The 13,292-nt window shown below is 49.7% G+C and overlaps 1 protein-coding gene across 14 annotated transcripts in view; it reads right to left on the minus strand.

Moving 5' to 3' along the window:
• The window catches only part of DEPDC5 (DEP domain containing 5, GATOR1 subcomplex subunit), a 98,244-nt gene that overhangs the window by 35,395 nt on the left and 49,557 nt on the right, over positions 1 to 13,292 (minus strand). For all 14 annotated transcript variants that reach the window (XR_009055059.1, XR_009055058.1, XR_009055056.1 and 11 more), the window contains 3 exons: positions 12,159 to 12,378; positions 10,713 to 10,846; positions 5,542 to 5,650 (listed from right to left, as the gene is read on the minus strand). Coding sequence is in view for 9 of the 14 variants with exons in the window: in XM_057744916.1 (XP_057600899.1) it covers positions 5,542 to 5,650; positions 10,713 to 10,846; positions 12,159 to 12,378 (463 nt within the window). In the remaining 5 variants the exon portion in view is untranslated. The remainder of the gene's footprint in view (positions 1 to 5,541; positions 5,651 to 10,712; positions 10,847 to 12,158; positions 12,379 to 13,292) is intronic.

Consider the following 13,292-nt stretch of genomic DNA (forward strand, 5'->3'; position numbering starts at 1 on the left):
GCCTGTCAGAGCCCCGCTTGCTCGTGCTGGCGGACGGCCAGCCACCAGGATGCAGCCGGACCCCCCAGCCCAGCTCTCAGCTATGCGGGGAGGCTGGTCTCCTGCCTGGAGATGCAGTGGGTTAAATGGGGCTCCTGGCCTCCAGTCACCCAGCGCCTTCCGGGCACCGAGAGCCTCATAAAAGCACTCATGACAGGATTCCATGCAGCTTCTAGAGCTGGAGAATAACCCCCAGCCCCACAGCTAGGATGTTTTCCAAGGTTTATATCATCAGGGAAGGAAGGAATATCATTCCTCATTAAAACCCTCCCCTGGAGTCTGGGATTGACATGTACATACTGCTGTATTTAACACGGAAAACCAACAAGGACCTACTGTACAGCACAGGGAACTCTGCTCAATATTATGTAACAACCTAAATGGGAAAAGAATCTGAAAAAGAATAAATACATGTACATCTCTACAAATGACCCTATTTCGTTCCTTTTTATGTCTGAGTAATACTCCATGGTGTATATATGTACCACATCTTCTTTACCCATTCATCTGTTGCTGGACACCTAGGTTGCTTCCTTGTCCTGGCTGTTGTAAATAGGGCTGCAGTGAACACTGGGGTACATGTGTTTTTTTGAATTATGGTTTCCTCAGGGTATATGCCCAGTAGTGGGACTGCTGGGTCATTTGGTAGTTCTATTTTTAGCTTTTTAAGGAACCTCCATAATGTTCTCCACAGTGACTGTATCAATTTACATTCCCACCAACAGTGTAAGAGGGTTCCCTTTTCTGGGGGGTGGGAGGCAGGTCCAAGAGGGAGGGGATATAGGTATACACATAGCTGATTCACTTCCCTGCACAGCAGAAACTAGCACAACATTGTAAAGCAATGATACCCCAATTAAAAAATAAATAAAAAGAATAGATACATGTATACGTATAACTGAACCACTTTGCTGTACACCTGAAACTATCACAACATTGTTAATCAACTATGCTCCAATATAAAATAAAAAGTTAAACAAAAACCAAAACCAAAAAACAAACTTCCCCTGCCCTCATGGCGCACACCATCTGGGGGTGGGGAGGGGGGAACAGACGTTAAACAAGCAATGTCCACAGAGCGTCCTGTTCATGCCTGTATCTCCCATGGCACTCGGCACAGCTCAATTTACCTTCATGTCAGGGCACCGAGCTCCCTTACTACGTCTGATATGAGAGCATTTAAAAATATATATGTATCTTTTAAACAGCACATCTGGTGGGCAATATAAACTCCATCCGTGAGCCTCTCCTAACACGTCATCTCTGTTTGCTATTTCCAATTCCAGGAACTTGTCCACTTCTGTTCTTCCGGTGAATTCCTCCATGTGAACCTGTGTGGACTATTACATTATGAGATGTATAAAGCAACTCTCTCCTGGCTCTGCTGATTTTTCTTAGGTTAAATTCTAATCTAAGTCTGAAGCTTTTCATAAGAGGGTCTCTTATTAGAAAGTAAAAGGTTAAAAAGTCCAACCTGACTCTGTCCAACATGGTGACTGCTGGATTAGGACACAGAGGCCCCGACGGGGACCTGCCCAGGGTCACACTCTCACTGGGAAGAGCCCGGTGCAGACCTGAGATGCCCTCTGGCCTCCTAAGAAAGGGAAGACACCAGCGTGGACTACAGGATGGTGGAGAGGCACTGTTCTGGGCTAGTTCCGGGCCCTTTGGCCAGGTAACATCTTTAGGCCTCAGTTTTCTCATCTGGGAAATGGGTGATAATACCTGTACCTCATGGACTCACAGGCTGTTTGCAAAGCCCTTTGCACAGTAGCTGGTGGAGCAGATCCTCAATCCACGTGGAACTAGCCCTTTCAGATCTCGGTGACCAAGTCGATCGCATATACTCAGGAGCCTTGATAAAGGGCTAGGAGCCCAGGTTCTTGTCACCAAGCTCTGTCAGCACAGCAACGACCAACGCTAATTATGCAGCAGGGGTCACGAACCAAGCCTGTTGGTCCTGATTTAAATCCCAGCTCAACCCCATCCTGTGTGAAGCACAAGTTCTTTGGCCCTTAAAAATTCTCCATCTGTAGAACTGGGATAAAACGTCTGCTTAACTCACAGGCGATGCTGTGAGGATGCGATGAAATATTACTATGGGTTTGGCACGTAGTAATTGAAGGCTTTTAAGGCCTGGAAGGCCCTTGAGATGGTTCCAAACCCTTTATGTGACACACGAGCTCAGGACAGTCCAGAGGTGAGTTGCCCGGGGTCGCACACCCTCAGCCTATGACAAAGTACACGCCTGGTAATAAATGTTTGCTCTTTTCTCACCACTTCCTGCCACACTGCTATAAATTTATCTGCTCGTGCTGGGAGGAAAATAAGAGTTCAGTCCTGAAGTCAGCATGTGTCACGCTGCTTAGGTCATGTGGACAGGAACACCTGAAAGGGAAGATGCTGCCATGTGGCCGAGTCAGCGGCCACACGTGCCACCCTTTGTTCTCTGACGTTAACCTCCTCAATCCCACGTGTCGCCACAAACCCCGAGGAGGGAAATGCACCTCTGAGACCAAATTCAGTTTCAACTGCCCCTCAAGCTCGGCCTTGGCCCAGTTCCACGCGTTCAGAGCCGAGCTGAAGGCCAGGTCACGGTTCTGCCGCCGGACAGGCGCACGCGGGCCGCGGGGCCCTGGGGTTGCACTGACCTGAGGGTAGAAGGCGGATGATGCTGTGCGCGGGCTGCGGACAAACTCCATAAAGAAGGCCCCGTCCTGAGGTGAGAGCGGCAGGAAGCGGCAGCAGGTGTGAGGGGGCAGAGGGACGGAACGCGGCCCAGCGGCGAACCATCGGGGAAGCGGGGGACGAGAGAAAAAAACCAAAACCAGGAGGGAAGGAGATAAAGAAGGGCACATGAGGGGGAAGGAAAAAAAAAAGAGAGGGAGAGGGTGAGAGGGAGAGGGAGAGAGAGAGAAAGAGAGATCCCCCCAGGAGGAAAATATCCAAATGCAAAGCATTAGCAGAAACTCACACCTTCCTGGGCAGAATATCCCAGCCCTGTGGGAGCCAGCGCCTGGGGGAGAAGGTGTGTCCAAGCGCCTCAGGTCTCATCAGGGCCTGGCTTGGGTGCTTGCGCGCTCCCACATAGCTCTGAACGTCCTCAGACCTATGCCCAGGGGAGAAGGCTGCAGGGCAGCTTGCAGAGGGGGATACCAGGCAGGGTTGGGGGCAGCGTCCTGGTCTCCCGCCTGGCTGGGTGACCAGCAGGCCTCGGGGAGAGGCGTGGAGGCCTGAAGTTTGCATTTCCGTCTGTTACTAAACACGGCAGCCAGATGGGAGAAGAGGATTCAATGCAGGAAAAGTTCTTGTTTAATTTTCCGAGCAAACTGGGGACACAGAAGCTGCAGTACCTTCCCCTTCGCTGGCTGTATAACAAAATCAGCAGGATGCTGAGACACGGATAGTATCAGACACACATGCAGTCACCGGGAGGGGCTCCGGAAGCAGCCTTCCCCTCCCCACCCTACTCCTGTGGGGTTCAAGTTGCTGTGTGCTTGAAACATACATGGCAGAGAACTTTTCCAAAGACCCCTCCCTCCCTCTTTCTTACGGTCAAGAAGTGCCCTCTTTTACGCTTTGTCATCACTGAAATTCGGAAATGCCACTTGATACGCCTGAAGATCCTGCTTTCCTACAACTTTAATTCTAAAAGCAGAATCACTGAAGTATGTCAGTGTCCCTTTTACCAGAACTGCTGCCACGGCCCATCAGCCACGATGAGCTCAAGTAACGAGCCGTGGAAACGCATGTCTGCGGAGATGCGCACTGGGGTACCCTGTATGCATCCTAACACAGCTGCTGCCTGGGAACAGTGCCCGGCCATCTCCCAGCACCTCTGCTTTTCCTGGACCACTTGGGAATCTACATCTGGCAGACCGATGGCCATTCACATGGATTTCAGCGTCCAGCTGGAAGATGAGGAGAGTGTTCTAAACAACAATCTCCTACTCGGCTGTTGGCGCGTTTTAACCACAATGCTTGTGGCTCTGTAATCTCTGCACTTCTCAGTACTGCCCCGCACTGCTTCTAATCCTCAAAGACGGCAGTGGGTGAACAGCACACAGGCACTCATGTGTTCTCACATTCTATTCGCATCCCGTCTCTGCCAGAACGTACAGAAGCAGAGGTGCTGACGCTGCTGAGATGATGTACCTGTGAGTGAGGACAGGTGAAAAGACCTCCTTCACCAACAGGTGAACTGTAGACACACAGACGATCCTTGGGACTGTACCTAGAGCCACTGCCTTAGAGCTGGGTTTACAGAAATGACAGCCTACAGCCAAATCCGGTCCCCTGGTTATTGCAGACTGTGAGCTGAGAACCGTTAAGATTTTAAATGGCTATGGAAGAGCCCACACAATAGCTCTGAGCCTGTCTCTCAGCCCACAAGGCCTAAAATATTTATTGGGGTTTGCCGTCTCTGGTCTATGGGTGCTACACGCTGCCTGCAGCCTCGGTTACTCCTTTTCCTTAGATTTTAACCCCTCCGTCCTAGAAGTCTACTTCTAGGAATTTATCCTGAAGAAGCAATCAGAGATGTGGTCTAATTATGTGCAAGGATGTTTGCAGTATTATTTGTGAGTGTGATACACTGCAGAATAGTTATACAGACTTATGGAATAATTACCAAAAACTATTTTTAAAAATCAGAAACCACACATATATATATATATATTTTAACAAAAAAATAAGTTATAAATGAAGGTCTATCCATATGATGAAATACTATATAGTTATTTTTTAAAGTCATGCTGTGGAGAAATAATGACACAGGGAAACTTTCATGATGTGGAAATAAAATAACTACGCAGATGGATATACAAGTTGACCACAAGGTTGAAAAATAAATTACATCTATTGAATCGCCTTCACCTTGGAGTGAGAGAGACCAGATAAGAGAACGTACACCAGCTCACCCTGCCACATCAGAATGATCTCAGATTCTGAATTTTTGAGGAGGAGTTGACAGAGCCACATCTATGGGTCTTAAAAGCTGCAACAAAAGCCTGATCCATGGCGCTTTTGGACCCTCTACTGTACTCGCTATTCCGTGTGGAGGCCAAACCTCAGGTTTTGGTTTTTGTCTCCCAGGACACTCCCATCTGACTACTTCTCAGGAGTCTAAGCAAACGGATGGGAATTCCATTCCTCAAAGAGTGAGCTCTCCCAGAAGCTGCTCCAGTCGTTTTCTACCTCCCCCCACCCCCAGGAGGGCTGAAGATGGGGCTGAAGGAAAACCAGAGGCCAGTGTCACAGCTCAAGCCAGATCTGGGGCCTTGACCGATAGGGTTTGGCGTGACTGATTTACGTCTGCTTTCATCCAGCAGTTAGATTCCTTACAACCGTGAGCAGGCAAGTCCCTCCGTCACAACAGCAGCGCTGCAAAGGGTTCATCCAAACCCACGGCACACTTAGTCCTGGACTCACAGGCTGAGTGTGACCCTCCACACCGGGTCCCTGAGCGCACACGCCAGCCCCCCGCCAGAAGGGCTCTTCTACCTTTCGTGGGCTGTCCACGTAGGTGGGGGTCATGGCAACGCCGCTGCTCTCGGCCGGGGCGGCTGAGCTCTTGCTCCCGTGGGCCGCCGCCTGCTGTTCTCCCAGGCACCTGAGGGGGGAGAAATACAGGGTGGTCCTTGCTCAGAGCCCCTGGGGAAGGACCCACGTTAGCCACGAGGAAGCAAAGGCAGCTCTGTTGCTGGCACCTTCGAAACACGCTCTTCCACTTTGTTAATCCTCAGCCCCGTGTGGTGCCCTTGATTTCATTCACTGTCCTGAACCATCACCAGCTGCCACGGGAAATGAGAAAACGGCCACATTTTAGAAGCATCTTGGCAGCAGCTGGTCTTGTGTATGACTTTGAAAAGGCAAGTGACATGGTTTGTATGTCCATGAACACCACTTTTTTAACTTTCTGGGAAAGATCTTTTCCTCAGTTTTTATTAAATATACCAGCAGAAGCAAATTCTGAAAAGTAGGGCTGGGTTACCATTTGGCATTAACTAAACATGGTGAAACTCTTTATATGTTTTGAAGATTCGTTAATCTTGCAAATGCACACACTTAATCCCTCCTCACCCCCCCAAAAAAACGCCACACACTAATCTAACAGGCATTATCTCAGACACGAGACAACTACGGTTTTCTTGTGACATCTCCTCCCACCTTGGTTCTGGTATCCACAAACGCCTACTTTCACATTTATTTTCCTAATTTTTTTTCCATACTAAGGTAAGCCATGAACTATGGTAACGTAAATGCTCCCCCCAAATTAGACTGTTTTAATATATCATTGCATTTTTATTTGGTAAGTTCCAGGAGGCTAACATTACAGTCTTAAGTACTTCGTTGTTATTGTAACACGCGTTTCTCCTGAGGGGCACTTTAAGGTGCCACCCAGACCCTCTGCGGTGGCCCTGCTGCCACAGGAGCTGGGGGTGTTGCCCCCTCCAGGGACGGCCCAGCTGCAGAGCCCTCGCCCCTCCCCGGGCTGTCCGCGGACAGTGAACCGTCACCAAGGACGATAAAGGCCTGGCCCTGCTGGTCCAACCCAGCTCATCTCCGAAGGCAGCTCTAGCTCCAGAGCTCAAGGGAGGTGCCCGAGGTCACCACTGGGCTTTCCTGCATCTCGACTGCTCCCTTTGCCCCCTCCCTCCCACGGGGGCTGAGCCCACAACCAAACTCTTGTCTTTCTGTGTTTCCCTAGGAAGCCAATTTGTGACATTTCTTTCGTCTTAAATTCTGCCAGGTCTGTTGCTGATGGTGAAGTAATGGCATATTGGAGATTAAAAATCAGTTTCCATAGTAACCTGTTACACTCTCTATTTTTGGTTTTTGTCATGGAAAATTTTCAAACCCATACGAAAATAAGGAGGATAATGTAATCGAACCCTTATCTACCTGGACCCCCAGAATTCTTTATTGATAGAGCCAATCTTGTTTCATCTATACCTATCCACCCCGACTGCTTGGAATCAAAACTCATACATGCTATTATTACATCCATAAACACTTCAGTATATATTGTATCTCTAAAAGAAAATAACTGAGAAAAAAATAATTCCATCAACACACTTAAATTTCTTTTTAATTTTCTAATATCTAATATTTCTCTGTCTCCAAAAATCTTTTTTTACTGTGCATTTGTTCAAAACAGGATTCAGATACGGTCCCTGCACTGCAGTCAGTTATGCCTCTCGAGTCTCCTTTAAGCTAGAAGCTCTGTTCATCCCTCTATATCCCTGCAATTTATTTGTGGAAGAAAGTAGCTCACTCGTCTTGTGAATTTACAGTCTGGATGTGCTGATCATATCCCTTTATTGTTTCCCTTGTTCCTCTGCGACCGGCACTTCCTGCAAACTAGAAATTACATCTAGAGGTTCGAGCACATTTAGGTTGATGGGGCAGGAATTCTTCCTCAGTGCATTGTGTGCTTCTACCTGGAGGCCGTGGCGTCTGGCGATGTGAGCGGTCACCGGTGATCTCTGCCAGATCCGTGAGCGTACCCGAGCCCACATGTGGTGATATTCTAGCGCGCCTTTTGGACCCTTCTGCTGGAATTCTGGAGGGGAAGACACCTCCCGTACCAGTCACCTGGTTACTCTGAGCTGTAACTCATGTAAGAAAAGCAGACTAAAAGCTTGACTCTGCCTGGTCCACGTACATCGCACTGTCTCTGCACCACCCCGCGGCGGGCTCCTCGGGACCTCACCCGCGAACACACACTGGCACACACTCCTGTACTTCCCGGGGGCCGTGGCCTAGGCTGTGGCTGGGACGGTGGTGACAGGAAGCCTCAGCTGCACCCCCCCCCCCGTCCCCTCCATCTGATGCATGTAACAACCACATACTTAGCTGCCGTCTACATGCTGACCCCTGGACTAGGAGTCGGGGATTCAGAGATGAGGAGGACCCGTCCTCGCCCTTGGAGGCTCCTTGTCTCACAGCTCAGGGGCGCGGATGCCACAAAAGGACCAGCTATACTGGTGAGAACACCAGTGGGGCACACTTCCTTCTTCCCAGAGGCCGTGACAATTGCCACGTGGGCTCTCTCCCGGCTCTGACTCCCTGACATCAGTTTATCTACATCTGATAGGAGTCACAGAGCCACGGTCCGGCACCTGCAGCCCCGACTGCCCACAGCCACGCGCCTGGGGCCTCTGCCTCCCCCAAGGGCCTGATGACATGCGCACGCCTCCAGGCAAAGACCAGGGGAACTGGAGGAAACAGACACGCGTGGTAAGATGGCAGGACTATGGTGAAACTTCTAAAACTCTTCTTCGTGTTGTTGTAACACAGTTTTTCACAATAAAATTGGATCCGCTTGGTGTAATAAAAAAAAATAAAGAAAAGCACAAAGTAAAAAACGCTGTGTGAGCAAACGTTATGTAAAGGTCTGGCTGCCTCTGCTCGGCCTCCGGCTCTGAGAAAGCGCACCATGTCACCGGGGAGCTGCCATCTGCAGGGGGCAATACAGCTCGGGGCTCCCTGTCCTGCCTCCTGCCGTGGGGACAGTTGAGTGCCCCTCCACACACGGGGGACACGGCCACCCCATGCTACCCCTCCTCTCCAGTCTGAGCAGAAAGAGGCTCCCTGGAGCGCCCTGAACAATGACTCACTGACATATTAAAATAAGATCCCCCCGCCCCCAGCTTCACACCCCTCCCAGCAGCATATGTTCCTTGTTCTTTTCTCCAGTGGGAAAGGTCTGTGATTAGCTACAGGGACAACCTGCCAGGCAGAGTTCTGGGGGTCTTTCCTTGGTCAGGTAAAGGCATTTTCTGGAGTTCCCAGCACCCTCAGTAATGCGCCCGACCTACCTCAGCTCCCTCCTCGCATCTGCTCCCCTGTCGCCCCAGCCATGCTATTCCCTTCTCTCCCTGCACCCCTTCCTCTCCATCCCATCCTCACCCTCCAGCCTCTGCTGCCTCTCGCCTGGACTCGTGAAGTCTCTGCCTCCTGGGCCCACCCACCGGGACGTCCTGTGCGCAGGACCCATCTCTGCCAACACCACCTCTGCCAAAGATGCTGAGTGAATATTCCACGATATTAAGAAACTGCTGTGACTTTTTAGGTAACTTATGGTATTACAGTTTCGCTTTAGGAGTACTTATCTTTCAGAGATGCACACTGAAATATTATCGACGAAGGGGTGTGATGTCTGGGATTTCTTAAGAAATAAGGAAGATGAGAGCACGTGGGATATAAATGAAACAAGATCGGCCGTGAGTTGGTAATGATCAAGGCTGGGTGAAGGGTAAACGGGGATGTTTCACACAAGTCTACTTTTTTAACCTGTTTGAAATTTTCCATTAAAATAAAGAAATTTTCAAAGGGTCGTTTTTGCTACGAGAATGTGTAAGAACAGCCTGGAATCCGACTTCCCACGCTGCCTTTGCAACTGCATCTCCCACTGGGACTCGCGCTCACTCATGTTACCTTCTGAAAGCTTAACATATTCAGGCTCCTGCGGGCACGGCATGGACCCCTTCACCAGACAAGACACTGGGAGGTGCGGGGGGGACCTGATCTGGCTGGAAGGATGGAGGGGGCAGGGAAGGCCCCCCAGAGCAGGTCCTATCTGCTTGTGGCAGTTTCTCCTTTTCCCCAAGTCCCTCTTTCTCCTGTATAAGTGCATCCCTTCCCACAAGGACACTTTAAATCCCACCTCTTGTGACACTGTCCCTACCCTCCCTAAGCAAGATGTGGTCCCAACAGGATCCTGAGAGCTGCAGCACCTACTGTTTAGGAAGGGAGCACACGCTCAAACGCCTAGAGAAGCTGGTCAGGTGGCATGACTGAGGGGCCAAGAGAAGTCCAAGAGCAGAGGGTGTGCTGGTTCTATAGGAAACCAGGAGCACAGGCTCACTTAAAGTGCCAGCCCTTCGTGGCTGAGCTTGAACATGGACCCAGTGCTAACTGAGCCTCCACTACTTCAAGCAAAGCTGGATTTTACATATTATCCATAAGATAACTTTGTATTACATTATATATTTTATGTAATATAACCATGCATCACGTAATGTATGTTATATATTTTTTCATGCAGAATTCATTAAGAAATTAAGATTTTATACGAAATCTTCAAACTAAAAAAATCTGGCTCAATACTTAAAAAACATTTTGTGTTTTTAGAGCAGTGAAATTACTCTATGATGGTGGCTACATGTCGTCATACGTTTGTTTAAACCCACAGACTGTGCCACACCAAGAGCGAACCCCGATGTAAACACTGTGTGCCTTGGGTGAGGAGGATGTGTGAGCGCAGGAGCATCAACTGTACCAAATGTGCCGCCCAGTGAGGGACAGGGACAACGTGTGGGTGTTGATGGGAACTCTCTGCACCTTCCACTCGATTTTGCCTTGAACCTAAAGCTGTTCTAAAAAAGAAAGTCTATTAAAAATACAAAACAAACAGACAACCCAACCAACCAACAAAAATCCATGTTGTGGACTAAACCAAGTGTATCTGTAGTTCAAATTGGCTCCAGACTGCAAATTTTGACCTTCTGGCCTACTTCATGACATCTGACACTTATAAGTACTAACCTAGCTTTCTTTTCCCACATGAGTCTTTTTGTCAGTTACTGGCTCCCTGGCAGACGGAAGTCCCATCTCAGCGCACTCCAGACTGTGGGGTGGGGACGAGTCTCCCTCCACCGGGCACTTACTTCTGAGTGGCCTCCATCTCCAGCAGGGCAGACAGAGCTGAGGTTCCCTTCTTCCCCACAGGGGGGCCGGTGGACTCGAGGGAGTGGGTGGGGACGGGCCCAGCCACCTGCAAGCCTTTCATGGTGGCCCCTTTCTAAAGCAGAGAGGAGGAGACAGGCCGTCAGACGCTGCTGCAGCTGCGGTGCCTCAGATCTGCGAGCCCATCCATACAGTCGGGGAAGACAGGGTCTCAGGACCCGCAAATGCCAGGAAACGGCTTTTCACTCGAACTGAAGTCCCCGAGAGCTACTGGACTCAAAACACACTGCCTCCTTGAGGTAGTTTACGTACATCATCTCGTTTTACTCTCATCACGGCTCCAGCAAGTAAATAACATTACATCTAATTTACAGAAAAAGAAGCTAAGTCTCAGAGAAGTGAAGTAATTTATCCTAAATCTCACTGGAGCTGGAATTCACACTCCAGTTAACTGACTCCAAAACCAAGGTTCTTTCCACTACACAAACTGTCCTGGAAATGATGCTGTGTACAAGAGGCAGCTTGCGTGGGTTAAAGAGTAATGAACTCGAGGTTAAAAACAAAAAATAAAAACATGGCTGATGACGGAACATTACTCAGCAATGAAAAGGAATGAACTGTGGATTCAAGCAACACGTTGGATGAACCCCAAAGGCGTTATGCTGAGTGGATGAAGGCAGCCTCGAAAGGTTATGTATCATATGACTCCATTTCTAAGACATTTGGAAAAGACAACAGTATAGTGATGGAGGAAAGGTCACGGGCTGCCAGGGGTTAGAGGTGGAAGGACAATGTCACGCTAAAGGGTAGCGTGAGAGTTTTTTTGGAGTAATGGAACTATTCCATGTTCTGGTCGTGGTGGTGGTGGTTGCATGAATCTATACATTTGTAAAATTTCAGACCTGTATGTATGTGTACACACACACACACGCACACACATACACACACGCACACACACTGAATCATCCTAGATCGGCCCTTTATTAGCTAGGTGTCCTCAGACATATCTCATCACCCCCACAAGCTTCAGCGTCCTGACTGGGGAGTGAGTTGCTGAATGAAGGCCCAAGGGTGCGGGAAACCCTAAGTGACATAAGTGACATTGCTGCTGTCACCATCTTGAGAGAGTTTCTACCCAGCAATCCAGCACCAGGTCACGTAAGCAGCTGTGCTTGACGCCAGGTCCCCCGTGGGGAGCTCACGAGGGACTGTGTCCTCGGGTCGGGAGGGCGGCCCCGGCCCAGCGGCTGGCTCTGCACCTCCCCCTCGCCCCTGCACTAGAGGAGAACCCACTGCTCCGGACTGAAGGTAAACGCTGGGCAGCTGTGGAGTAAAGAAACTGGCTGGCGAGAGGCCCCTGACACGGGAGGAGAAGGCCCCTGCATCCCAGCCCGGGCGCAGCCCCTGAGGGGCCTGTACAGCCTCACCCGCATCATGCGGTCGGAGCGGTGCCGCCGGCGGATGCGGTTCAGGCCCTCCACGAAGCGGATGAAGCCGTCCAGGAGCTGCCACTCCTCCTCGTCCGCCCGGGGCCTGTCCCCGTAGATGTCGCAGTGGGCCTCCCCCTCCGTGATGCGCTTGGTGGCGGTGACACAGGCCGGCAGCAGCAGGAAGCGGGTCCTCCAGAACTTCAGAGACTCGATTAAGCTGTGGAGGGCCAAAGGGAAAGGGGGTGGTGGTGAGAAAGACAGATGATAAAAGCACCCCAGGGAGCGTCCCATCTCCACACCCCCACCTCTGGCAGCGTCCATCTGGCCAGGAGCACATGCTCACACAGGCTCAGGGGGAAGAGCTCCAAGGCTGCTTTTACTTTCCCAGGGACGTCAGAATTCTTCTGTGCACCCAGGCCCAGTGCCCGTGTGGCCTTTTACATCACAACCAAAATTCACACATAAAAAATGAAAAATTAAAAACAAGACGTCACAGGGAGTTCCCTGGCGGTCCAGTGGTTAGGACTTGCTGCCTCCACTGCTGTGGGCCAAGGTTCAATCCCTGGTCAGGGAACTGAGATCCTGCATGCCGCACAGTATGGCCCCCAAAAATAAATAAAATAAAAACAAGACATCACAAAGCTTTTATATATAGGATGGATATATATAAAATAGAATAACACAACAAGATCCTACTGTACATTCACTATCCTACGATAATAAAAAAGAACGAAATGATGCCAATTGCAGGGACATGGATGGACCTACAGATTGTCATGCTGAGTGAAGTAAGTCAGACAGAGAAAGACAAACATCACATGACATCACTTATATGTGGAATCTGAAAAAAAAATGGTACACATGGACCTATTTACAAAACAGAAATTGAGTCACAGATGTAGAAAACAAACTTACAGTTACCAAGCGGACAAGGGGCGGGGAGGGACAAGTTGGGAGATTGGGAGTGACATGTACACAGCACTATATATAAAATACGTAACTAATACGAACCTACCGCATAGCACAGGGGACTCTATTCAGTACTCTGTAATGAGCTAATGGGAACAGAATCTAAAAAGCAGTGGATATATGTATATGTATAACTGATTCACTTGGCTGTAGAGCAGAAGC

The sequence above is a fragment of the Hippopotamus amphibius genome, chromosome 8 (genome assembly GCF_030028045.1).
Source record: "Hippopotamus amphibius kiboko isolate mHipAmp2 chromosome 8, mHipAmp2.hap2, whole genome shotgun sequence".
Taxonomy (NCBI): Eukaryota; Metazoa; Chordata; class Mammalia; order Artiodactyla; family Hippopotamidae; genus Hippopotamus; species Hippopotamus amphibius.